At 39.7% G+C, this 26,944-nt stretch overlaps 1 protein-coding gene across 4 annotated transcripts in view; it reads left to right on the top strand.

The window, feature by feature from the left end:
* FAT1 (FAT atypical cadherin 1) overlaps positions 1 to 26,944 on the top strand; it is a 122,657-nt gene that overhangs the window by 76,711 nt on the left and 19,002 nt on the right. For all 4 annotated transcript variants that reach the window (XM_059909631.1, XM_059909633.1, XM_059909630.1 and 1 more), the window contains 11 exons: positions 1,286 to 1,615; positions 1,962 to 2,172; positions 4,407 to 4,546; positions 9,140 to 9,415; positions 9,540 to 9,750; positions 15,415 to 19,482; positions 20,051 to 20,247; positions 22,756 to 22,909; positions 23,717 to 23,950; positions 24,810 to 25,199; positions 26,472 to 26,686. In XM_059909631.1, coding sequence (XP_059765614.1) covers positions 1,286 to 1,615; positions 1,962 to 2,172; positions 4,407 to 4,546; positions 9,140 to 9,415; positions 9,540 to 9,750; positions 15,415 to 19,482; positions 20,051 to 20,247; positions 22,756 to 22,909; positions 23,717 to 23,950; positions 24,810 to 25,199; positions 26,472 to 26,686 — 6,426 coding nt within the window. The remainder of the gene's footprint in view (positions 1 to 1,285; positions 1,616 to 1,961; positions 2,173 to 4,406; positions 4,547 to 9,139; positions 9,416 to 9,539; positions 9,751 to 15,414; positions 19,483 to 20,050; positions 20,248 to 22,755; positions 22,910 to 23,716; positions 23,951 to 24,809; positions 25,200 to 26,471; positions 26,687 to 26,944) is intronic.

Here is a 26,944-nt window from a genome sequence, read left to right as displayed (position 1 = left end):
TATTTGAGGGCCAGTGTTGGCATTGATTTGACTGTCTTAAAGAAGAGAGTTTTTTTTAGTAACATGTTAAACCAGGCTGCTAGTTATGGAACCCAAACTTAGGAACGATCTGATGAATGCTACAAAGCATAGTACTTGGTTGTATTTCTCTTTAATTTTTCTTTTTTCCTAAAGATCACATGAAAACTGATCAAAAGGAAATGTTTTGAGAGGTTAAAATTAAAATAGTAATTATAATTTTGTTTTATTTTGAGAGTTTGGGAAGGCAAATCGTGTGCTTTAATTAAAGCAGCTACTTTACTTAAGTACTCTTGACAAGTACCATGAAGATACATTCATTCCCACTTCTATAAACAACAGAATTTGCACCCGCCAAGCTTCAAAAAGAACATAGTTCCACAGAAAACTTCAGTCTACTTTAATGTTTTTAGCATTTCATTAATTCACTTGGGATGACGTGGGTGAGGGGGAATAACTACGGTCATCCCTTTTAATGTGCACACTGAACTGAAAATGAACATTGGATCTGAGGGTGAAATGGTTTCTTATGCATTCAGAAGCATTCACCAGCGTAACCCTCAAGAATCTCAGATCTTCATTCCTAAAATGAAAACATGAATAATCTACTTAGAATAAAAGTTACTTTATATTTCTTTTACTGAAAATCTCATTTGATAAGTTGGTCTTAAATTTAAATGTTTATGTTCACCCTACCAAACATGGAAGACTTCTGTACAAGAAAAGAGAGAGTCAGGCAAAATAAAATGATTGCTAGTATTAAAAGGCCTGCTACTTAGCATGTATTTTAATCGGCTGATTTAACTTATTTTATTGACGAAGCTTAAAAATGACAGTTTTTAAATGCAGTATGTGAAGATTTTATTTTTAAGCATGTACAAGAGGACTCTAAATATTTAAAAGCAAAACCTTCATGTATCTCTTCCTTCGCTTAAAAATACTGAGTTTTTGAGAGCTTAACGTTTACAGTTAGGGCGTGTGAGGAAGAGGGTTGACGGGTAAGGAGAGAGCGAGGGCTCAGAGCCGGTGCATTCCTAGCCCCCGGCCTCCCCGCCCCCCCCCAGTCCCTTTGTGAAAATGGAGAGTTGCCCTGCCCCCTCACAGGGCTGTGGTCAGCGTGAGGAATCGGTGCGTGTCCATAGTGCTGTGTGAATTGCAGAGGTTTATAGAAAAGGTGATTGTCATTAGGAAGAAGATATTCACTTTTTATACAGTATATTTTAAAAACATTTCTTGATGTTATCTTTAAAAAAAAAAAAAAAAACAGGTTACAGTGACAGACAACGGTAGTCCCCCCAAGTCAACCATTGCAAGAGTAATTGTGAAGATCCTTGACGAAAATGACAACAAGCCTCAGTTCCTGCAGAAGTTCTACAAAATCAGACTCCCAGAGCGGGAAAAACCAGAACGAGAAAGAAACACCAAGCGTGAGCCTTTATATCGTGTTATAGCTACAGACAAAGATGAAGGTCCCAATGCAGAAATCTCCTATAGCATCGAAGAGGGAAATGAACATGGCAAATTTTTTATTGAGCCAAAAACTGGAGTGGTTTTGTCCAAGAAGTTTTCTGGAGCTGGAGAATATGATATTCTTTCAGTGAGTAAAGATCTAGTCTTTGAATTTCTTACATAATTTGACCGTTAATCTAGTCTTATGTCTCTTCTCTCGTAACTTTCTCTCTATTCGGTAAATGGGCTCAGTGCTGTACCTAACAATGCGAAGTATGGGTTTGCTTGTCCCTTCTTTAGTTGTCATTCTGGTTATCTGTGTTGAGTATGGCATAAAAAGGTTGCCCTTTTTATCAGGCATTAAACACATGGAATATACAGCACAGATATCAAATGTTTGAAATTGGTTGTTTCAGACCAAACCAATCAATGCTTCAGTTATGGGATGCAACTTCTCATTTGCTGTTTTTATCCCCTCTGCCCATATTTTATAGATTAAGGCAGTTGATAATGGTCGCCCCCAAAAGTCATCAACCACTCGACTCCATATTGAATGGATCTCCAAACCCAAACCGTCCCTGGAGCCAATTTCATTTGAAGAATCATTTTTTACCTTCACTGTAATGGAAAGCGATCCAGTTGCTCACATGATTGGAGTAATATCTGTTGAGCCTCCAGGCATACCTCTCTGGTTTGACATCATTGGTAAGCTTCATGACAGTTTTCATCATCCTTGTATAGATCACACTGAGGGGAACCCGCCTCTGGTTTTCTGATTTTGGGGCACATCTCAGAATTTAAAATTGGGAGTAAGACCTATAAGTGGAGAATTTGTTTTAAACTGCAGTATTTTGCTTGCAAAATTTTTCACTATATCCAACATATATTAAACTTGTTTAAAACAATAGGTGCTCTCTATGTACCTTATTAATATAAAAATAAGGTTTTTAAAAGTGCACCAAAGAGATACAGAGAAATCTAAATGTTTGGTCCAAAAGCACAGCTTCTTAATTTTTCCTTCTTGATACATAACATATAGCACATAACTATTTTTAGTGAATATGATTTGAATGTTTAAAATAACTATGCCTACATGATTGTCGCATGTCAGTATTTTATAGGGAATATGCTTTAAATTTTTAATTTATAAGTTATAAATGATAGTGTCAACTATGGCTTTTTAAGTTTGATTTACCTCATTTTCAGTAGGAAGCAGGCTTCACTAGATTAAGTCACCCTGTGATAAAAATTATATGCCTAAGCCAATTCTTTTTTTTCTGTCAGTTAATTTAGCTAGACATAGAATGTAATACAACATACTTAAAACAACTTCATGTTAGACTTTGGCGTCTTATTTTTTTAATTCTTATTTCTTCACAGTATTTTAATTACAAGGATATATAAAATCAAAAGTACGTGTTCGGGTTATCTTTGGTTGGAACCCGATATCCCTTTTCCCTCTTCACCCCGGAGCCCTCCTGCCCCAGTTGCTGTCTCAGCGGGTTGAAGCCTCAGGGACCACAGGGCGCAGGGGTTCGGGCTCTACCCCTTGAACTTTCTAGACAGCTGGACTGTTTTCCCTACTTTGGTCTTTGTATGAAATTGTTTATGTTATCAACACCTATGAAACCATTACAGTTTGGTTTTAAATGAACAAAAAGGATTCTTTTCATAGTTAACTGCAGTCAGAATAGTTTGCTTGCTGTCCGTTAACTCCTGTCGCATTTCCAGATGAGCGGACTGCGGCTGCGCAGCGTCTAACCTCACGCGTAAACTGACCGCCTTTGGAACCACTTTGATTGATGCTCTCCTTGTTCTGTGCTTGCCTTCCATGCTTGCTTCTTTTTGGCTGTGCCAGGAGACACATTTGCTAGAGAAGTGTTTTACATCTTTCAGATGACTTGTGACCTGAACTGTACAGCAGAAGGTATCTGCTGAGATCACATAATTTGCCTCAGATTATGAGATCTAAGGAAAAGCATCCATTTTTCAAACTTTTTCCTTTCCAGTGACCATCTTTCATTGCTTTTTCTTTTCATAACGGGCCCATGGTCGCCTGTTCCAATTGCAAACATTCTGACTTTCCATACATCCCTAGATCCTTATTTTTAGATTTAACTGAAGACTGTTTTGTGTGTGTGCTGTTTTGCTTTTTGGTTGGATTTAGTAATAGAACTTCATCGTGACGTTTAGACTTTATTTTCATTCCATTCCATTTCATTGATATAAGTATCTCAAGTTCAGTGGCTTTGAAGAGAGTTTATCTGGAATATGATGGGGAATGCATTTGGATAATGTTAGTAGCTCAGAAACCTTTGCTTCATTAAACTTTGTGTACGACAGCAATGGGAAAAATTTTCAAATAGTGAAAATTCTCAAATAGTAAGAGTCCGGACTAACCGATGTTAACTACCACAATTTTTTTTTTCAGAGTTAACATTTGTTTTTAATAGTTATTTCATTAGAGCAATATGCTCAAATTGTCACAAAATTTTTTTTTTTTAGTAAATTTTTAAATGGCCAACTTTTTGGTTACTAAATGATGTGAAATGTAGCTACTGAGATATAAGTTAAAGAGGTATTCGGAACCCTTGAAAAAACAAACTGAAAGTAATTCATTGGTCGCATTAGAAATGTTTTTGTTGTTGTTGTTTTCAGAGTTGCTTTCTTGCTTCCTCTCATTTAGTAGCTTCCTGGGCAGTTATGGCTCAGCTTTTTTTTTTAGTAAGCCAACATTGTCTTTCCAGTTGGTCCTTCTTTTCTGGTCTTTCAAAATGAAAACTCTTTGGAATCACTTTGACCAATATATCAGAAATTTTTCTTTCTTTCTTCCTTTTTTTTTTTAAACTGCCATTAAAAATTAGAAAGCCACAAAATAAATGACAAATTTTCATCCCATGACCTGTTTTTACTTTAATGTTTGTCCTAACTTAAACTAGGTGGCAACTATGATAGTCACTTTGATGTGGACAAGGGCACTGGAACCATCATTATTGCCAAACCTCTTGATGCAGAACAAAAATCAAACTACAACCTGACAGTCGAGGCTACAGATGGAACCACCACTATACTGACTCAGGTAGGCAAATTGCTGATGATACAGTGTTCTGATCTAAGGGTCCACAGGCAATATGAACAATTGATTCTGCCCTCTGAGGTTCTCAAATCAGAAGTTACTATTTTGATACAGTTTATGCACATGTACACAGCAAGGATTTTTATTTAGGGAATGAAATATCACTGCAAATCCTGATTTAGGTTTTGAATGTAATTAACCAGTTTTGAAAACTTTGAAAGAAGACTTAAAAAAAAAACACGTTATGCCATCAAATCTTTTATTTTTATACTCATTTTGAATTATACTAGTATAAAGTATATCACTGTCAAGGATGACTTGTCCAAGTCATTTGCATTAAAACTGGTTAAAGTGATTAATTATCTTTTAAAACACCTTTTCGGGTTTTTTTCCCCCTTGACTACCTTAGGCTGTGTAAAATAACTGATAAAACTGTTCTATTCCTTTAAACATCTTTATTCCTATCTGATGATTAAGACATGGTCCGATTACTGGCATTTCAAATTGAAATGTCAGAACCCTGTAAATTACATTTAAGTTCTGTTCTTTCTTATCAGTTTCTCTTTGATTCACAGTGGGGGCTGTTTGAGAACTTGTTAAATACTTGCTGTGTGCCAGGTATTGTCTAGAAGCTGAGGAGTAGGAAACAAAATCCTGCCCTCTTGGAGTTTACATTAGAATGATAAAGCTAAAGCCTTGTGTTTAATGTGCTGTGTGTGAAAAGTAAAAGAAATTAAATGTTAGAGGATAAAATGCTTCTGAATTCCAATTTCCTATCTTTAGATTATACTATTTTAAATCTTAAGACAGATAATCTGCTAAATCATTTAGTTGCATTGAAGAATAAAAATTATAGTCTGTGATGTCTTTTCAATTAATAAATGAATAGATAATTTAAAGTTGGTTGTGAAATGACCTTATTTCTTTGTCCAAATGCTTGTGATTTTTATTGTATTTAAAATTGATAATATGAATCATGCTTCGGGGTCATTTTGAGGTTGTCATGTAAAAGTGCCAGCACAGTATTAAAATTCCAATCTTGTCAGTAACTGTTCTCATTGTAGAAACTAAACTTTAGAGCATGAAAATGAGAAGAAAAGCATCAAGAATTGTAATAAATTTAACAGGGTAGTTCTGAAAGATTAAAGAGTGTAACTGTATGTAGATCAGTTCAAGTAATTGACTAACCAGAAGTCTAGCAAAGGGAACTTAATAACCAGTAGAAATGACCCTCTGTGCCAAGCCTTCTCATTACTAAAGATGATATATCTACCTGTAGCATTTATCACTTACTACATAACTCCCAGTAATTGTAGTTTTCATTAGTATAGTTAAGAGTTTAGTATGAAATATGGTGACTAAAATTCCCATAAAACCCAGTAAATATATTGTTCTCTCAGGGACACAGAATTTCTTCAATTTCAATGCTTCGGGTATACTTCTATAACTTATTTTGAGTCATGTTCAGAGGGTCTTGATAATATCCTAGTGAATTGCTGGCAGGGAGAGGTAGAGTATCAGAGAGTGGTCCAGATCCCAGGCTGACCTGTCCAGGTGTGGGTCATTAGAGAACAATCAGTAATTAGGTTTTGATTCCCAGTCTGGGGCTGAGAACAGGGAGTTAGGAATCTGAGTGGGAGGAGAGCAGCAAATGCCAGCTGAAGAGGGACACAGAGATCAGAACCCAGCTGACAAGGCACTGGAACACAGCAGGTAGATTCCTGTTTGTAGGTGAAACTCAGGAACCAGCAGAACAAGTGCTGCCGCATCAAGGTCAGTAGCAGCAGGTGTCAGATCTGAGGTTTGGAGGGTGTCTTCCGTTGAGCCAGGGTGCATCCTCGCAGAGGTGAGTGGTGGCGGGTCGTGACGTAATTGCCAGTGCTCTGTTGAAGCAGCTCCTTTCCTTGCTTTCCTGTCCTGCTGTTTCTGCTGAGGATGTTGACCAGTATTAAATCACGTCACTTTGCTTTCTCTGCTATCTCAAGGTAACTTACCAAATCCAGTTCACATTTTTTCCCTTTCTTTGAAACAGCTTTGCTTTCCTGTTTTCTTTCAGTTTCTCTGGAACATCAGCATTGCATACTCTGGAGCAGGCCATTTGGTTTGAATCGGGGCTCTGCCTCTTACTCCTGTGCATGGGCAGGTGGCTGTGACCCTCTGTGCTTCCATTTCTCCTCTGGAAAACGGGCACAGCGACTTTGCCCTCATAGGACAAAGTGAGACGACACTCGGGTGCCGGCCCCTCAAGCCCTCAGGCCTGTCCCCAGTGAGCGCTCCCTGCGTGTTCCCTGTTGCACATCAGCACTGGTTTGGGCTCCTGTCCCCCTGCTTGGCACTGAGTCACCTTCCTGTCTCCATTCTCTGTCCCTGCGATTCATCCTGCACTGCCTGCCACCAGCATGGTCGGCCCGACTGGGAGGAGGACGGAGGGTGATTTGCTCCCGTCACACAGTTCAGAGCACACAGGCCACACGGTTCTCAGCCTGTGCTCGGGCGCCGGGCTCTGCTCTCGGACCCCACCTTCTCCCTGTTCCTTTTCTGTCTCACCCCTGGTTCAGGGTCCTCCTCTGAGGTGTCTAAGAGACAGGATGTTCCATTCCACCCTCGCCTTCACATCTTTGACTGAGCTTTTCCTCCTACCCCAGTATACGTTCATCTGCCAACCTAAAACCTGTGCAGGCGGAGCTTGTCTCCTCCTCGAAAGCTTCCTGAATGGCCTGCACCATCTCTGGACTCCTGAAAACTTCCTTGATAACATAGGAAACCTGTATGTGCAAGTCATTGCCCAGTGAGGTTGAAAGCTTCAGGGGGCGGGGGTGCTCCATATTTCCTTTACACCCTCCGTACATGCAGTAAGTGCCGAGCATGGACGTGCCCGGGAAATACGTGTCAGTTGAACTGCTTTATCAAAGAGGGTTGTTCTTACTTCAGCTGTTCATATTTAGGTGGGATCAATTGATCTCGGAGCAGGATTAAACTGTGTTTGCCCAACACTCCTTCCATGAGAAAATAAATTTTAAATGTGTAGTGGAGGGACTTTCCTGGTGGCACAGTGGTTGGGAGTCTGCCTGCAACGCAGGGGACACGTGTTCGAGCCCTGGTCTGGGAAGATCCCACATGCCGCGGAGCAACTGAGCCCGTGCGCCACAACTGCTGAGCCCACGTGCCACAACTGCTGAAGCCCGCACGCCTAGAGCCCGTGTTGCACAGCAGGGGAGGCCGCTGCAATGAGAAACCCGCACACCACAACGGAGACCCAACGCAGACAAAAATTTAAAAAAAAAAAAAAATTGTGTAGTGGAAATGAATATGTAGTGATTTAATTTATAGAAATTATCTTTATAGCCTTTGCTTCTGGATCATCATTGACCTTTCAAAGTGAGGCATCTGTAGTTTTAAATGTTTACATAACTTTCACATAAACCCTTTCTGTGGTTTGGTGGATGCATTTAGTGTTCGTATAGTTTAATGTTACAGATCCACCGCTGAGGTCTCAGTGTTCTAGGAGAACGGTGGATGCATTTAGTGTTCATATAGTTTAATGTTACAGATCCACCGCTGAAGTCTCAGTGTTCTAGGAGAACGGTGGTATTGTCTTCATGGAAAGGCCTCTAGTCCGTGTTCTTGCCCCCGTGTGGTTAACACCCCGCCCTCCCCCATGCGGTACTAGGACTTTGGCCTCCTGTGCCATTCGGACTAGTGAGGTTTGTTCCATATGAGCTAGTGAAGCTCATGTTTCTTGTTTATGACTGTGACCATCTTTTACAATCGTAGTGATTTCCGCTATGCCTTATCCACATGTGTCTTTTCAATCTGAAAATTAATCTTCTTACTGTCAAGGTAAATTTTTTTTTTTAATTTAGCTTGGGACTGAGTTTTTAAACATCTGCTTTTTTTTTCCTTTAAGGTTTTTATTTAATATTTATTTTATGACCTACTTAAGAGAATTCTCTCTCTCCAGTGTATTTAAATTGCTTTTAAGAAATAAATGTATTTACTATCTGTGTGTAGTTTTGTGATCACAAAAATATAAGGATTTTTAAAGCACATTTCTAATTTTCCTTTTTATTCATAATATCGGTAGGGATTTGGAATCTCAAAGATTAGAACAAGAACTTCAGATACTGTGACCATTAAGTAGCACACTCACCTCAGTAGCTTGGTGGTTACAGGTGCAAATCTGATATAGGAAATCAGTCTTCTGTGAATCCTGGTAAAGTAAATTCTGTATCTTTACATGAGCAATCTAGAAATTTCTGTGGAGACCTAAGAGAAATTAAGCCTGCATTTCAGAAAGAAATGTGTGTTACATTTGTGTGTGTGTGACATTTTTCTCTCAAAAATTAGTCTCAAGAATTTAGAAACGTTTTTATTATCTTACTCATATTTATATAGGTAATATGTCAATGAAAAATTTGAAAGATGTTTTTTATTCTGGATTTTGGTTGCTTTTATTTCTCATGTTTGAATTTCATTTTGCTCAAAAATTAGGGGTTTTTTTTTCAGTGTGCATTTGATTTTTTTCCCTGATTCTTTAAATACTAAAACATCATAATTAGGAATATTATTGTTATGTGAGTCATTTTGTCATCACAGGTATTCATCAAAGTAATAGACACAAATGACCATCGTCCTCAGTTTTCTACATCAAAATATGAAGTTGTTATTCCTGAAGACACAGTGCCAGAAACAGAAATTTTGCAAATCAGTGCTGTGGATAAGGATGAAAAAAACAAACTAATCTACACTCTGCAGAGCAGTATCGATCCATTGAGTCTCAAGAAATTTCGCCTTGATCCTGCAACTGGCTCTCTCTGTACGGCAGAAAAACTTGATCATGAAGCCATTCAGCAGCATGTTCTCACAGTCATGGTAGGGCTTTCTGCTCATTTTCTGCCACTGTTTGGTTCCTGCAGGGTTCCATGTTTTTGAGAGTGATCTTTAATCAATTTTAAGGAAAGCTTTAACAGGATCAATAATATGCTGTTTCTTTTAGGTACGAGATCAAGATGTCCCTGTAAAGCGCAACTTTGCAAGGATTGTTGTTAATGTCAGCGACACCAATGACCACGCCCCCTGGTTCACGAGCTCCTCCTACAAAGGGCGGGTTTATGAATCAGCAGCTGTCGGCTCAGTTGTGTTGCAGGTTACAGCTCTGGACAAGGACAAAGGGAAAAATGCTGAAGTTCTGTACTCTATCGAATCAGGTATTTGTGGAGCACTGCATAGGTTTATAACTTTGCACTTATTAGAAAGTATGTTTTTTCTTTTCTAAAATTAGTTCTAGATGTTGAAACATTTCTGTGTATCAAAACTGCTTAAATTGATAGCTACCATTTTACATGTTAAGAGAAAGAAAAAAAAATTTAACTTTTAACTCATTGGAAAGCAAAGCTAGAGAGTCCTAACTACGTTTGGGTAATGTTCTTGGAGATTCATAATATTAGCATAATTCAAGGCTCTGAGAAGTCCTGCGGTAAAGAAAACTTTATTTGACCAATTCAGGATTTCCAGAATGGTTTTAACCACACAATCGTTTTCCTCCATAAACTATGAAGTACTCTTAGGATAAGGCTGGCCTAGTGATTTAACATTTTTCTTTTAGTCAGAGCATATCTTCTCTTGGGCAGAGCAGGAAACTCCATGACAGAGTGCCAACTCATCCAGTTCTAATTGGGTCACGTCTCATAAAGGGTGTCCATGCCTCTCCTACCCCTTCCAGGCTTTGCTTTTCTGCCACTTTCACCCCCATGCATCTTTCACAGTTGCATTTTGTTCATGGAATTGGGTTGGTGCAGTAGGTCCCAGGGTTGGGACGAGGGCTTGAAGAAATGTTGAAAAGGCTGAGGGGCTTGCTGGAGTTGGGCAGGAGACAGCAAAGCAGGGAGACGAGCTGGAACTGTGGGCCTGGACAGTTCTGGGTGTGATAGGGCAAGAGGTCCAGAGCCTTGCTGGTGATTCCAAGAAGGAGGATCACCAAGAAACGGTGGTGGCAAAGTGAAATGTTGTTCTGTGTTCTGTTTGATGCTGCTATTCACTCATTCATTTCTTTATTCCATGGACTCTCATTTTATATGCCAGGTGCCCTGCTAGGAGCGTTTGTACTTGTGCTTGATAGGTAGGGGTTACCATCGGTCCACGAATGTATGTTCTTGCAAAAGAATGCTGCCCCTGATTGGAACAGGGATCTGCTTTAGAGCATGTGATTTATTCAGTCAGAAATCATCTAGCTTTGAGACTTGCCCGACTCGTGCCAAATACTATGAGTAAGTGATTAAATATCGAGAAGGCAGCTTCCATTTTTCCATCTTTCTCAGTGCCATTGTTAGTACAAAGGTTATACTCTTTCATTCTTTCTCTATCATGGTTTTAGAAGATTGAGATCATCCACTTAACTTTTTTTTGTAAGTCCATACCTCTGCATATTTAGAAATTATGTATCTTTTCTAGGCATTAGAATTGATAGAGGTACAATTAACTGAAGATCATATAATCCAAAGCTGAGCAAACGGAGAGTACTTTTTTGCTTTATCAATGTGTTTTATGTGGTTAAACTATTTTCATCTTAATATATTTGAAGTTTCATTTATTTCCCTGAAAATGACCAAGCTTAAGCCATCCCTCACAAATAAGACCTCATATACTGCCCGAGGTTGCAGTGTTAAAATGTATTATAGTGTAGTTAGTGCCTTGAATAAAAATGATTTTTCCACTGGTTCAGAAATTTAACCATTAAAAAAGCGCATTCCATTTGTGCATGCCTGAGCACTTCAATAAAATAGTTTTCCCCCCGAGACAGACTTACTGGGTTTGTGTAGGAGAAAATGTTAAACTTTCCCTTAGCTTTCACATAGTTTTCAGCAATTGGGCGTTTAAAATATGATTGTTGGTGCCTGACTGAAGGCACGCACATTCTTTAAATGCTTGTAATGACTGATGGGGTTAGTAATTTGGTATTCCAAGAATGGAACTCCACTCAATAGATAATACCAAGATTATACTCCACTCAATAGATAATACCAAGGGCCTATTCTGATATAAACTTTGGACTTCAAAGAAGATAATTGGATAGATTTGGTAATGTAAAAATCATGCTATACAAGTTACTTTATAGGAAACAACTACCATTAAAATGCAGTAGAATTGTGTGTGTATAAATCTGTTGAATAGTAGTAGGAACTATAAAATGGTCACACAGCCTTCATTCAACAGTGTATTCATATTCACCTGCTCTGACTTGTGTCAGATTGCATTTAATAAAGTTCAAAAGAGTAGTTACAGATTCAGGCTATAACACTGCATGTTTAATTAGCAGCAATTTATTGAGCAAAAGGTTTGGTCTGATTAGGAGTCTTTAGGGAAAAAAGGAAGTAATTAAAGAATATTTTCAGTAATAATTGAGTTAGGTGTTTAGAGACACATCGGTGCCATACTGTGGGCTATAGTGTTTATTTTTTTTAAAGTAGATGATTGTTAATTCAAAACTGTTATAACCTCTGGAAATAGAAGACACTCAGTAAATATACTTACTGGTTAGAATTGGTTTTCTGCCCCAAACTTAGGTAAAATGTAATTGCAGTTGAAGCTTTACAGAGGTTGCCATTCTGTGGGGCAGTCAGCATCCACGGCACGTCCACCGTGGGAAGAGGCAGGTCCTGTGCACAGCTTTCTGACGTGCCCTTTGGGGTGTACGTGTGTAATACAGTCATAGCTGACGAGCACACATTTGCATGTTTGTCCAGATAACTGCCTTGTTCATATGGAAAGAACAATTTAAAACTATTTAGAAATAACCAGTATCTCCCCTACAGTGAATGACTAAGGCCCCAACCTAGTACAGACTTCTGTCACTGCCCTATTAGTTTGTTCACAAATGCCATATGTATATTTCAGTATTTGGTGAATGTGGCTATTACTAGATCAGACAAGGACACATTCAAGCCACTCAGCAGCCCTCAGTGTTGCCACATAAATATGATGTTGTTTTCCCATCTGCAAATCTGATGGTTTCTGCCGTAGCATATGGATTGATACAGGTAGGATCCATATACTGATTAACTAGCTGTGTTCCTGTTTAACCTTCTTGTTATCGTTGACAAGCTCAGAGCCGTCTTTATCAAAGTCGAGGTACTGCAAGTAATAAAGAATGTTTTGAATGCCACATTGCTAATAAAAATTTTTTATCAGATTTCCAATTAGTCATGACACGTTCCTTTTGCTAATACTTTTAAATGAAGTGCCGCATCTAACAAATGGTTGTTGGTAGTGATTGAAGTATAGCATAAATGCAGGAAAACAAAACCAAGTAGAAATATAAATATATAAGTACTTTAATGAATGTATTAATTTTTTTCAAGCTGCTGATCAACCTGTTTGGTATTTAATTTGTTTTCTTTCCATACATGTGTAAAAGTTGTTTCATTCAACAAATATTTGCTGAGTGTCTCCTATGTGTCAGGCATTTTTCTAGGCAGAGATGATAAAATAATGAATCAAACAAGCGGAGTGGAGCTTACATCCTAGTGGGAGAACAGATAAGAACAAAGTGACAATATGTGCTGTAAAGAAAACACAGGGTTATGGGACAGAAACAGCCATGCTGAATGGGGAGGTCAAGGAAGGCCTCACCACCACATTCTCTAAGAAGGAGGCATTTGGGCAAAACCTGAATGAATGAACGCGTGCATGGAGAGGCAGTGGGAATAGCTGGCGGAAGACTCTTCCAGGAGGGGACCCACCAGACCCGGTGGTTCCGAGATGAGGATGTGCTCACGTGATTGAGGGGCCTGCTCATTGCAGATAAGATCCATTTATTCCTCCATGTGAGGCCTTGTGTGTTTGAAGCTTTAAGATTTCACTGTGCAAAGTAAAAGAGAAATGCATATAGATGGCTGAATAGAAAATATGGTAGGTCAGCTGCTTTATTAGTACAGACATAGGATAGTGAAGAGTGGGGATGAAGACAGTTGTCCAGAGGTTTTCACAGCCCCCCAGGCAGTCAACCAGTCACAGCTTTGGAAGTGGGGATGATGCAAAGGTAGCTGAGAAAGGACCTTGGAATCCCGGTAACCAACTAAACACAGTGGGGGAGAACTGGGGTCACTGGCGCTCGTAAGTACAGACAGGCCGGAAATTAGTGTCTGTGAGGCCTGGCAGAGGCAGCGTGACCCTGTTCGTGGGCCAGGGTTCGGCTCAGAGCTTCGTGGCCTGGAGACATTCTGGACCTCTGTCCTGTTGCAGGTTGAGGCACGGCCTTGGGGCCTGGACACAGAGCCAGGCAGACTTAATGAAAACCAGACTGGGTCTGGCCTCAGAAAGAAGGAGCATGGATTTTTGGAAAATGTATCAAAGGAAGGAAATGAAAGCTGGAGAGGAAGTGTTTACTGGTAATGATGTGGAGAAAGTAATGCTCGGTTAAGCCCCTGGTTTGCAAGTCGCAGCAAGTAATTCTGGTCTGTGAAGGGCCGTGCTCAATTGCAGACCTCGAGGAACACAGAATTTGAGAAGGCAGTTAAGTGGCAAGTGGACTTTGTTTTGGGTGAAGTGTAATAGTTCAATTTTTCCAAGATTTAAAGAAAAGTATATTTTATAAAAGGGATTCTTTTTAATCACTGAATATATCATTTTTATTACTAAGACAGAAACAAGTTATACCTTTTTCCACTGTAAATTTACTCTGATAAAAGAAAGAATTCTCTTTTAACTCCTAACAAATGCTACACTTTCAAGACTAAAGGAATTATCAGTAGGCATTCTTTCTTCTCGTTCGAAGTTATTTTTCCCTAAAATATGTCGAGTAAGCTTTTAAAGACTCAGGCATGGGGAGCTTCGTGATCTTCTGCCTCAGCAAGTTCTGGGGCAGCTCCTCAGACTAGATCAATTCAGTTCTATGACTAGAATAAATGATTCTGGACTCTGTTTATAAAACAGAAAAGGGATGAAGGCTTCGTGGTTGGATCGAATCTGAGGACCCTCACACTGCCTTGATCTACCCAGAAAGAGAGTAAACTGCGGAACTGTAGTAAACTCCTAGTTTCCTCAGGAAGAGCTCAAGTGGCACAAAACTATGGAATATTGTGGAGTTGCATTTGCAGCTAAATACATGTACATAACGTAGCTGGAAAAGGTCTAAAGAAAAGCAAGTAAAACAATCTTAAGAGTTTTCAGCCTCAGCAATATTGACATTTTGCACCAGAAAGTTCTTTGCTGTGGGGCTGTCCTGTGCCCTGTAGTATGTTTAGCAGCATCCCTGGCCTCTACTCACTGGAGGTCAGGAGCACCCTCTCCCCACAAGTAGTGGTCACCAAAAAGGGGTCCAGACATGGTTGAATGTCCCTCTGGGTGAAAGCACCTCCAGTTGAGAACCACTCACCTAGAAATTAAATTGACCTGAAAAAATTCAGGGGATGTTACTGAAATCTTGAAAGCCTATAAAGTGGGGCAGAGTACACACAGGCTTATTCATCAATTCCCCGAATGCTTAAAATAAGGGCCAACTCTATTTAAGTTTGTTAAATTTAATTGAAGTCTTCCCTTTCATAGTGGGTAAGATTCTTGAGAGTTTGCAAGTGATAAATAAATATATTCCAAAGGGGTTTTGAGGGACTCTTGGAGATGATTAACTAAACTCCTTTATGGAAGGATAACCAGATCCTTCCACAACACATTCCTGATTCAACCAGAGAGAGTGACTTTTGGCTTTAGGTACAGAGTGATATTGCTTCTGTTTCTTTTCGTAATTTATAGACAAAACTCAGAAAAGTTTGCCCTTAGAGTAGATAAAAATGAGACAAATTGAATAAAACAAGTTCCATTCGTATGTTGATAGGTCCTTGTATTTTTCTCTAACATACTTTTTTCTCTCCTCCCAGGAAACATTGGAAATTCTTTTACAATTGATCCCATCTTGGGCTCTATAAAAACTGCCAAAGAATTAGATCGAAGTAACCAAGTGGAATATGACTTAGTGGTAAAAGCTATAGATAAAGGCAACCCGCCAATGAGTGAAATCACTTCTGTGTGTATCTTTGTCACCATTGCTGACAATGCCTCTCCCAAGTTTACATCAAAAGAGTATTCTGTTGAAATTAGTGAAACTATCAGCATTGGGAGTTTCGTCGGAATGGTTACAGCCCATAGTCAGTCATCAGTGGTATATGAAATAAAAGATGGAAATATAGCTAATGCCTTTGATATTAATCCACATTCTGGAAGTATCATCACTCAGAAAGCTTTGGATTTTGAAACTTTGCCCATTTATACGTTGACAATACAAGGAACTAACATGGCTGGTTTGTCTACAAATACAACCATTCTAGTGCATCTGCAGGATGAAAATGACAACTTGCCAGTTTTTACGCAGGCAGAATATACGGGGCTCATTAGCGAATCAGCTTCAATTCACAGTGTGGTCCTAACAGACAGGAATGTCCCATTAGTTATTCGAGCCACTGATGCTGATAAAGAATCAAATGCTTTGCTTGTTTATCACATTGTTGAACCAGCTATACACAAATATTTTACTGTTGATTCCAGCACTGGTGCTATTCATACAGTACTAAGTTTGGACTATGAACAAACAAGTACTTTTCACTTCACTGTACAAGTTCATGACATGGGAACACCATGTTTATTTGCTGAATATGCAGCCAACGTGACTATCCATGTTATTGACATTAATGACTGCCCTCCTGTGTTCTCCACATCATTGTATGAAGCATCTCTTTTGTTGCCAACATACAAAGGAGTCAAGGTCATCACAGTAAATGCTACAGATGCTGATTCAAGTGCATTCTCACAGTTAATGTACTCCATCACCGAAGGCAACATCGGGGAGAAGTTTTTAATGGACCACAAGACTGGTACTATAACTGTACAAAACACAACTCAGTTGAGGAGCCGCTATGAGTTAACTATCAGAGCTTCTGATGGCAGATTTGCAAGCTTAACCTCTGTGAAAATTAATGTGAAAGAAAGCAAAGAAAGTCAGCTGAGGTTTACCCAAGATTTCTACTCTGCAGTAGTGAAAGAGAATTCTACTGAAGCCAGAAGATTAGCTGTCATAACTGCTATCGGGAATCCAATCAACGAGCCCCTGTTTTATCACATCCTCAACCCAGATCGTAGATTCAAAATCAGCCGCACATCCGGAGTTCTGTCGACCACTGGCATACCGTTTGATCGTGAACAGCAGGAGACCTTTGATGTGGTAGTGGAAGTGACACAAGAACACAAGCCTTCAGCAGTGGCCCATGTCATTGTAAAGGTCATCGTCGAAGACCAGAACGATAACGCACCGGTGTTTGTCAACCTGCCTTACTACGCCATTGTTAAAGTGGATACCGCCGTGGGCCATGTTATTCGCTACGTGACGGCCATCGACAGAGACGGCGGCAGGAATGGGGAAGTGCACTACTACCTCAAGGAACACCACGAACACTTCCAAATTGGAGCCTCAGGGGAAATTTCACTGAAAAAACAATTTGAACCTGACACCTTAAATAAAGAATATCTCGTCACCGTGGTTGCAAAAGATGGAGGAAACCCAGCTTTTTCGGCTGAAGTCATAGTTCCCATCACCGTTATGAACAAAGCCATGCCTGTGTTTGAAAAGCCTTTCTACAGCGCCGAGATTCCAGAGAACGTCCAGATGCACAGCCCCGTTGTCCATGTACAAGCCAACAGTCCAGAGGGCTTGAAAGTGTTCTATAGCATCACAGACGGCGATCCTTTCAGCCAGTTTACTATTAACTTCAACACCGGAGTTATCAATGTCATAGCGCCTCTGGACTTTGAGTCCCACCCAGCATATAAACTGAGCATCCGAGCGACTGACTCCTTGACCGGTGCTCACGCCGAGGTCTTTGTGGACGTAATCGTGGAAGACATCAATGACAACCCTCCCGTGTTTGCCCAGCAGTCCTATGCCACCGCCCTGTCCGAGGCGTCTGTAATTGGAGCATCCGTGGTTCAGGTCAGAGCAACAGATTCTGACTCAGAACCAAACAGAGGGATTTCATACCATATGTTTGGGAATCACAGCAAGAGTCATGATCATTTTCACATAGACAGCAGCACTGGCCTCATTTCACTGGTCAGGACTTTGGATTATGAGCAGTTCCAGCAGCACAAGATTTTTGTAAGGGCTGTTGATGGCGGCATGCCTCCTCTGAGCAGCGATGTGCTTGTCACAGTGGATGTCACCGACCTCAACGATCACCCACCACTATTTGACCAACAGATTTATGAAGCCAGAATTAGCGAGCACGCTGCCCATGGGCATTTTGTGACCTGTGTAAAAGCCTATGATGCAGACAGTTCAGACATGGACAAGTTGGAATATTCCATTCTGTCTGGCAATGATCATAAGAATTTCGTCATTGACAGCAGGACGGGGATCATCACGCTCTCAAACCTGCGCCGGCACGCCCTGAAGCCATCATACACCCTTCAGGTTTCTGTGTCTGACGGAGTTTTTAGGAGTTCAGCTCAGGTTCATGTGAGTGTGATTGGAGGCAATTTGCACAGTCCCATTTTTCTTCAGAACGAATATGAAGTGGAGCTCGCTGAAAATGCTCCCTTGCACACCCTGGTGACCGAGGTTAAAGCAACTGATGGGGATTTGGGTATTTACGGTCACGTCACCTACCATATTGTAAATGACTTTGCCAAAGACAGGTTTTACACAAATGAGAGAGGACAGATCTTTACTTTAGAAAAACTTGATCGAGAAACCCCAGCGGAAAAAGTAATCCCAGTTCGTTTCATGGCCAAGGACACTGGCGGAAAAGTTGCTTTCTGCACCATTAACGTCATCCTTACAGATGACAATGATAATGCACCACAGTTTCGAGCAACCAAGTTTGAGGTGAATATTGGATCCAATGCTCCCAAAGGGACATCAGTCATCAAAGTCCTTGCCAGTGACGCTGATGAGGGATCCAATGCCGACGTCACCTATGCCATTGAAGCAGATTCTGAAAGCGTTAAAGAGAATTTGGAAATTAACAGACTGTCTGGCATAATAACTACAAAAGAAAGCTTAATTGGCTTAGAAAATGAGGTCTTCACTTTCTTTGTCAGAGCAGTGGATAATGGGTCTCCACCCAAAGAATCTGTTGTTCCCGTCTATGTTAAAGTACTTCCGCCAGAAATGCGGCTTCCAAGATTTTCAGAACCATTTTACACCTATACGGTTTCAGAAGACGTGCCTATTGGAACAGAAATAGATATCATTCGAGCAGAGCATAGCGAGACTGTCCTTTACAGCCTAGTCAAAGGGAATACTCCTGAGAGCAATAGAGATGAGTTCTTTGTGATCGACAGACAGAGTGGGAGACTGAAACTGGAGAAGGGTCTGGACCATGAGACAACTAAGTGGTACCAGTTTTCTGTACTTGCCAGGTGCACTCATGATGACTATGAGGTGGTGGCTTCTGTAGATGTTAGTATCCAAGTGAAAGATGCAAATGATAACAGCCCTGTCTTGGAGTCTAGTCCATATGAGGCATTTACTGTTGAAAACCTGCCAGGGGGAAGCAGAGTCATCCAGATCAGGGCGTCTGATCTAGATTCAGGAACCAATGGCCAAGTTATGTATAGTCTAGATCAGTCACAAAGTGTAGAAGTCATCGAATCTTTCACCATTAACATGGAAACAGGGTGGATTACAACCCTAAAGGAACTTGACCACGAAAAGAGAGACAGTTATCAGATTAAGGTGGTTGCATCAGATCATGGTGAAAAGGTTCAGCTCTCCTCCACAGCCATTGTGGATGTTACTGTCACCGATGTCAACGATAGTCCCCCACGGTTCACGGCAGAGATTTATAAAGGGACTGTGAGTGAAGATGATCCACCAGGGGGCGTAATTGCCATCCTAAGTACCACGGATGCTGATTCTGAAGAGATCAACAGAGAAGTTACATATTACATAACAGGTAACATGTTTAAAGTGAATGGTTTAATTTAAAATTAAGTTGTGTTAGAAGTATAAATTCTGAGATATGTATTTTATGGAAATTGAGAGTTAAAGGGGCGATTTTAGTGTATCTAAAATAAGTAGAAGTAACATCTATTAAGCTATGTTTCAAGTTCTTTGCCTGAGCAAAGCCAGTAGTTGTTTCACTAGGCTGATTTTGATTTTTATGATTCATTCTGTTGATCTTTATACACAGTGTATAAAAAAGATATTATAATTTAAAAAATCTATAGTTTCAGTGTAGGCTAAAGTGTTATTGATAGTCTTGGAATTTTATTTGGCTTAATGCTGTGTTTAAATACACATTTTAGTGCTGCTTTCTTTGTTTTTTGTTTTTTTTGAGGGTTTTGGCTGGGGGGTTTAGTGAATGGGAAAGCTAATAAAATAAATTTAAGTGTAATTACTTTTTTTAAAACTTAATTCTTTTGAATCATAGTGTTATAATCTTTTGTACAGTTTATTTCTCCTGTTATTCCTTTTTTGATTTCAACAAATTTGACTGTCATCTCCTTCCATTGATTTAATAGGAGGGGATCCTTTGGGGCAGTTTGCTATTGAAAATATACAGAATGAATGGAAGGTCTATGTGAAGAAACCTCTAGATAGGGAAAAAAGGGACAATTATCTTCTGACTATCACAGCAACTGATGGGACCTTCTCATCAAAAGCTATAGTTGAAGTCAAAGTCCTTGATGCAAATGACAACAGTCCCATTTGTGAAAAGGTAGGATACTCTTTAAGTCTATATATTATGAATTCAGATTTCTTTCTTAAACCTTTCAGAAGGACTCTCACGTGGTGCTGTAGAGTAATTCAAATGTGTTTCATGTTGTAATCTCTTAATGTTTAAGTCAAGGTGAGGGTTAAATGGGGCAAGAGTTGGATTAGCTTCAGAACTACTTTTGGGGGATGCTAAATAGCTTAAAAACCTAGTTCAAAATACTGTGAATTCCGGACAGGATTACAGTTGTATATAAGCATTGCTCTGTTACGTTTTCATGGAAGGATTCCCTTCATTTGGGGGTGAGGTAGCTCTGTTCTGCTCCAAGAGACCGTATCTGGGGCCCTTGCTCCTGTACACGCTAGAGGAACCCGGAGGTGAAGCGTGTGGCTTCTGCCCCTGTGGAGCCCACCGTTTAACATGAGCACAAGATGCGCACCAGGGAAGAGCTGCGCCACCTGAGGTCGCTTGGTGAGGGCGGGAGTTGTCCCCGCACCTGGAGGATGAGGAAAAGCTCAGCCTTTGGGAGGTGGTGATGAGATCACCAAGAGTGGAAATGGAAGGGCATTGGGGCCGGAGGGTAAACTGGGTGAGAGGGGCTATGGAGGGCGTTCCAGGGAGCTGGGACTCCACGAATCCTTCCTTACGTGAAAGGTGGAGATGACGTACTCCAGGAGTTCCTGAGAGAAGCTGAGTCTGGTAGCATTGTTTCCATTTAGCTGAGGAAGTGTGAAAGTGGGGATAACAGGGAGTGGACAGAGGCACAGGGAACGGAAGGACGAAAGATGCTGTAACGGGAAAACTGGTGGCACTTGGTCCTCCCTGGCCGTGAATCGCAACAAGCATGTTAGTTAAGTCAAGATTGACCTTAGGTTTCCTACAGGAGTGATTGGGAGAAAGACCAAAGATGAGCCTGGAGCGGAAATTGGTTTTAGAGGAAGCATGCTGAATTCCATTTCAGATTTGTTCAGTGTAAGATCACGGGACATTCAGTTGAATGTGTTTTTATAGACGTTTAGAGTTAGCGAGATGGAGGATGGGTATGTGAACTTGGCAGCTTCTGTGGATAACTGGTAACTGCATTCATCTGAGAGGATAATAACAAGGCGGGGAAAGAGGAGAGACAGGTATCCCCCGAGAGAGGAAGAAGGCAGAAGGAAGAGAGCGCAGATGCCAGCACAGTGTCGTTGAGAGCAGAGGAGGGGAGAATTTTTAGGAGGTGGGATGGCGAGCAGAGGTGTGACAGAGATAAAAAGCGGACCGAGTGAAACAGACCATTGGGTTCTGTGACTGGCTTGGAGACGGCAGTCTCAGTGCGGTGATGTGGGTGGACGCCTGATTTCAGGAGATTAAAGGGTGTGTGTTAACAAGGAGATAGATTTGGCCAGTGACGAAAGTTGGGAGTAAAAAGAAGGAAGAAGCGTGTGGTAGGTGAAGGGAAGGCTGGGTGGGGGAACAGGTGACTTGGAAGAGGGACGGGGAGGTGGAGAGCACCGCAGTCGGCACGAGATGTGTGTAGCTGGGCGGGCAGAGGAGCAGAGCTGTTCTCAGGGAAATGGATACGAATAATTCAGCTGGGGGGAAAGCGGGACTCCTGAGGGATGAGGAGTTCATTCCAGTCCTTGGTTTTGGTGCCAGTGATTTATGGAAGGAGGATTATGTGTGTGTGCGCGTGTGGATGTATCTTACAGAAACTAAATGTGTGTGTTTTGCTGTTTTTCAGCACTTTTCCTATCACCTTTGGTATCAATAAAATTAGGACACTAGATCATTTGAAATCATCAGTATTGCAAAATATCCAGTTTCATGAGTCATAGTTCACCTAAAATTGAGCTCATATTAAGAAAATAAATTTAACAGCGTCTTATCTGTTTGTCTTATGTTTTGGTTTACGGCATGGATTTCTAAATAGTTGGAACTGGAAACAGCCGTTCACTGTGTTTGAGAATCAGGTCAGATTTGAAGAGAGACGTGGTGGAGCAGGGCGGAAGAGAGCCCTGGCCTGAGCGTCACTTGCCCCCCTCCCCGGTGGCCTTGGATAACCTTTGTTTTCTCCCGTGACATGAGGCTCACTTCTCTCCCAAATGCAGTTACTTGGTGGTGTTTTAAGAGTGATTGCAAACAATAAATTCCTGTATTGGAAATTAGACGTAATGTATCATATAATAATTGTATTCTCTCCAATTTTTAGGTAAAAATGGAGTGTTATGTTTATTTTCTCATAAGAATTTAAATTAAATTAAATATGAAACCAAATCAAAGACAAAGTATTCAGAATTCTGTAGGTTAAATGTCAGGTCAGACTCAGCATATGGGGTTGTTAACTGTTATATGAATCCTCTCTGTTTTAAATGTTTTGTAAGAAAAATAGTTTTGAAAGCTCCTTGGATTTTAGTTTTAGTCATTTCCCATGTGTTCTGTGACCAGAGTTAAATGATTTCTGTTACTCCCTTGGCAGTCATGTTACCTTTTAATGTTTTACGTTAACAGTGTTGTTTAAAATCTTTGTAGACTTTATATTCGGACACGATTCCAGAAGATGCCTTTCCTGGGAAATTGATCATGCAGGTCTCTGCTACAGATGCAGATATCCGTTCCAATGCTGAAATTACTTACACATTATTTGGTCCAGGTGCAGAAAAATTCAAACTAAATCCAGACACAGGTAAAGGTAGAGTTTGGGGCAAAACTGATTGTGTTCCAACAAAGTCACACATGGGTGGTTTTGGATCACATGGAAAATTTGAAATGACAGTTTGTTCTTGTAAAATTTACTCTCCTGCTACAAAAATGGCATCTTTTAGAAAGGTAAACAGCAATTCAATGTGTAAAATTTGGAGTGAGGTAAAAAATTCACAACAATCACCTACTTGAACTGAGGATTTAAAATTTATGTTTTTTATATCACCTTTTTTTAAAAAAAAACTCAGAAGTTAAAGTATGTCTCAAACTTTCTGCTTTATCCATTTTATATATAGTTTGTTTTCTTGAATTTGTGACCATAAATTTATAATTTAGCTTATTCATTAAAATATGATGAGTGGTATTTTACTTTAAACCTCTAGGATTGTTTTTCTCTTTCAATTTATATTTTGTTAAAATTGGGGGTCAAGTAACAGTTTTCTATTAAGCTCCCCCCAAATTAATTATAAACATGTGAATCTAATTTTTGAGTCAATTTAAAAATATTTTCGATTTGGTAAATTGGCAGCTATTTTGCTTTTTGGCATTGTATATAATGCGAGAGGTCCTGGCCTGGAGATATTTATGGCTTAGAGCTAGCACCTGGCAGGGTTTGAAAACCTCCCTCTCGGAGGGCTCCCACAGCTGTTGACTCTGTCACTAATAAAATTGTTCTCCAAAGGAAGGCTGTTATTCAGATTTTATAAATGTAAGAGAAAAGGGGAAGAAAGATGTGCTCTTGCAGTCAACATCTTAAATTTCAAGTGAGCCCATTTATTTTTGTTTTTAGGTGAACTGAAAACATTAGCCCCCCTTGATCGCGAGGACCAGGCAACATATAATCTTCTGGTCAAGGCCACAGATGGAGGGGGAAGATTCTGTCAAGCTGATATTGTGCTCACGTTAGAGGATGTGAATGATAACGCCCCCGAATTCTCTGCTGATCCTTACACCATCACCGTGTTTGAAAACACAGAGCCTGGCACGCTCCTGACAAGGGTACAGGCCACGGATGTGGATGCAGGTATCGCCCAGATGATGCTTTTGCCTTCAAACTAGGCACTGTGACCGGAGGAGCCTATTTTAAAACACTGTTCCACATTCAGCCCCTTTAATGTACCCTAGCTCATGCATGTTGAATAACTCACCATTGTCATGTTACCCTTAAAAATTGTGTTAGCATTAAAAATGGAATGAAATCTTCAGAATAATGAACTCATTTTTAATGAATATTTGAAGTCTCAAAATTGTGCCCAGTGAACTTACTGTTGTAAAGTATCTGTGGTACCCCTAAAATTCTGCTTCGTGATGAGATAAACTGATTTTTATGTCCCATTGAATTAATTAGTGAAGTGTTATTTTTGTGAATGAAGCATTAGTGACAGATTTAGTATCGTAGGAACATAACAGAAGCAAACGGTATATTGTTATAGTTTTACAGACCTTTCCAATTTTTTATAGAGAAAATAAGACTCTAAGATATATATTCATAGCATTTTGATAGCAGAGAATAAAAATAACTTCTTCAGTCATTCTAATACTGAAGAATCTGAAGAATACCAAAAATGTTGCTTTTCAAATAAATCTTTGTTACTGAAGCTAAATGATAAATAGGCTTTATTTTTAAAGATCTGCTGGCTGTTAGAGCGTAAGTTCCTATATAACATAGTCTTAAAAAGCCAGATGACTATGAAATTATATTTGTTTTAACTCAGCAAATTGCTCATTTTAAAGTTTACATTTTTAAGGTCATAGTCATAAGAATTTTAAAATAATGTATATTGGCATTTTCCCCTTTTCATATGTATGCTGGATTTAAAAAAAAATAATTTGTTTACGTTTCTTGAAGTAAAACATTCTGACATGATGTCATGTCTTGACAGGACTGAATCGGAAGGTATCCTACTCACTGATTAACTCTGCTGATGGACAGTTCTCCATTAATGAATTATCTGGAATCATTCAGTTAGAAAAGCCTTTGGATAGAGAACTGCAGGCAGTATACACTCTAACTTTGAAAGCTGTAGATCATGGTTTGCCAAGAAGGTTGACAGCTACCGGCACTGTTGTTGTATCCGTTTTGGATATAAATGACAACCCACCCGTGTTTGAATACCGTGAATATGGTGCCACAGTGTCTGAGGATGTTCTCATTGGAACAGAAGTTCTTCAAGTGTATGCAGCAAGTAGGGACATTGAAGCAAATGCAGAAATCACCTACTCAATAATAAGCGGAAACGAACATGGGAAATTCAGCATAGATTCTAAAACAGGTAACCTACCATGCAAACGAGAGGAAGCCCTTTATTCTGCCAAAAAAGGCTAGATTGCTCAGCACTTTACCTGGTACAAAAACAGGTCGTACATTGTCAATAGATACTCTAAAAAGAGAAGACTCAAGTTTTCTTTGTGTTGTTATCATACGTGGGATTCAGAGTGGTTTAGAAGACTTTAAACTATAGTTCTACATAATAAAATACATTTCTGGCTTACCCATTATAACTATAAGCAAATTAACTTTAAATAGAAAATGAAAGCATCATACTCTAGTAATTTAGTAAAGATATAAGATGTCGTAAATCAGTAAAGGTAAAGAATTGAAGATGGTAGAAGATTTTGCGGAATGCCTCCTTTTTATGGCCCACGTGGATCTCATGTGAAATAGCTTCTCAGGTGAAACAGCAGTTTCGACCTCTTTGATCTTAGTTTCAATAGGGGACATCTGATAATTCATTAAATTGATCTCTTCATTATGCCAGTTGTAGACAACCGTCGAAGTACTTGGACTGAGTCACTTACTGAGTGACTGCCAACAAGGTCAGAAGTCATTGGCGCTATTGACTCTGGCTGCATAAATACTTTTTGTAGTCTTGTTAATCTGTCATCTAAAATAGCTGTAAGTAAATTGCTTTGTAAAAAATTGCTCCATTCCAACTGTATTTAATTGTATGTGACTTTCAGATGAAGGGTAGGTGTGTGATGATGCTGTTTTAAAATGTATTTTTAGCACATATCATAAAATTGTTATTTTTAGGACTCTCTATGTAGGGTAGACCGTAAGGAAGTTAAAAGGAAAGACGTTAAAGGAATTATTAAATCAAAAAAGGATTTTTAAAAAATGACAGGATATAAATAGTTATTCTGGAGATTTTTTAAAAGGATGTACATTTCTGTAAAAGAAAAAGTATGAGAAGGAAAAGGAAACAAAAAGCCAAAGAACAGAATTTTTGTGTTTTCTATTTCATTAAAGTCTGTAGTAAACTATCATTAAAAAGAGATAAGAAAGGTTATCATTTTTATAGCAGGGGGATGTAAGGAGTACTGACCAGGAAAGCAATTCACATATCACAAAGAGTATCAGGAAAGTAATTAAGAGAAATAAATAAGGTTCCAAGGATGGGCAAATTCATGTTTTAATTGTTGAATTAAGAAATTAGAAACCATACATAAATGGTAAGTAAACTGTTGAACTGAAAATTTTAGTCATAGGAGGAGAATGTGGTGGCACTTTAAAGCATCGGAAGTAATTTTGATTTTCTATTCAGGGGCCATATTTATCATTGAGAATCTGGACTATGAAAGCTCTCATGAGTATTACCTGACTGTAGAAGCCACTGATGGGGGCACACCTTCATTGAGCGACGTTGCAACTGTGAACATCAATGTAACAGACATCAATGACAATACCCCAGTGTTCAGCCAAGACACCTACACGGCAGTGATCAGTGAAGATGCTGTTCTTGAGCAGTCTGTCATTACGGTGCGTATCTTTTCCCCTACAGTTTTCTTCTGGGTCTTTGCAAGAATTTTTAGTGAGATTGATTCAGTTTTTGTTATGGCCTTACTTGAAAATATTGATAATTTGAAGATAGGGAAATGTCTTTTGCTGGCCTGTTCAGTGACCGGCTCTATTATAAATGGCTGCCTTAACACAGCTAGCTGTTGAGATCAGAAATGTGCTTAGTAGACTTGCGTGCCTCCCTCATCTGTCTCCTAAACCAGAGTGTGATATTTTCTA

This window comes from Balaenoptera ricei, chromosome 21 (genome assembly GCF_028023285.1).
Source record: "Balaenoptera ricei isolate mBalRic1 chromosome 21, mBalRic1.hap2, whole genome shotgun sequence".
In the NCBI taxonomy this organism is placed as follows: Eukaryota; Metazoa; Chordata; class Mammalia; order Artiodactyla; family Balaenopteridae; genus Balaenoptera; species Balaenoptera ricei.
The sequence above is the reverse complement of the archived record's forward strand: the minus strand, read 5'-3'. Positions and strand labels throughout refer to the sequence as shown.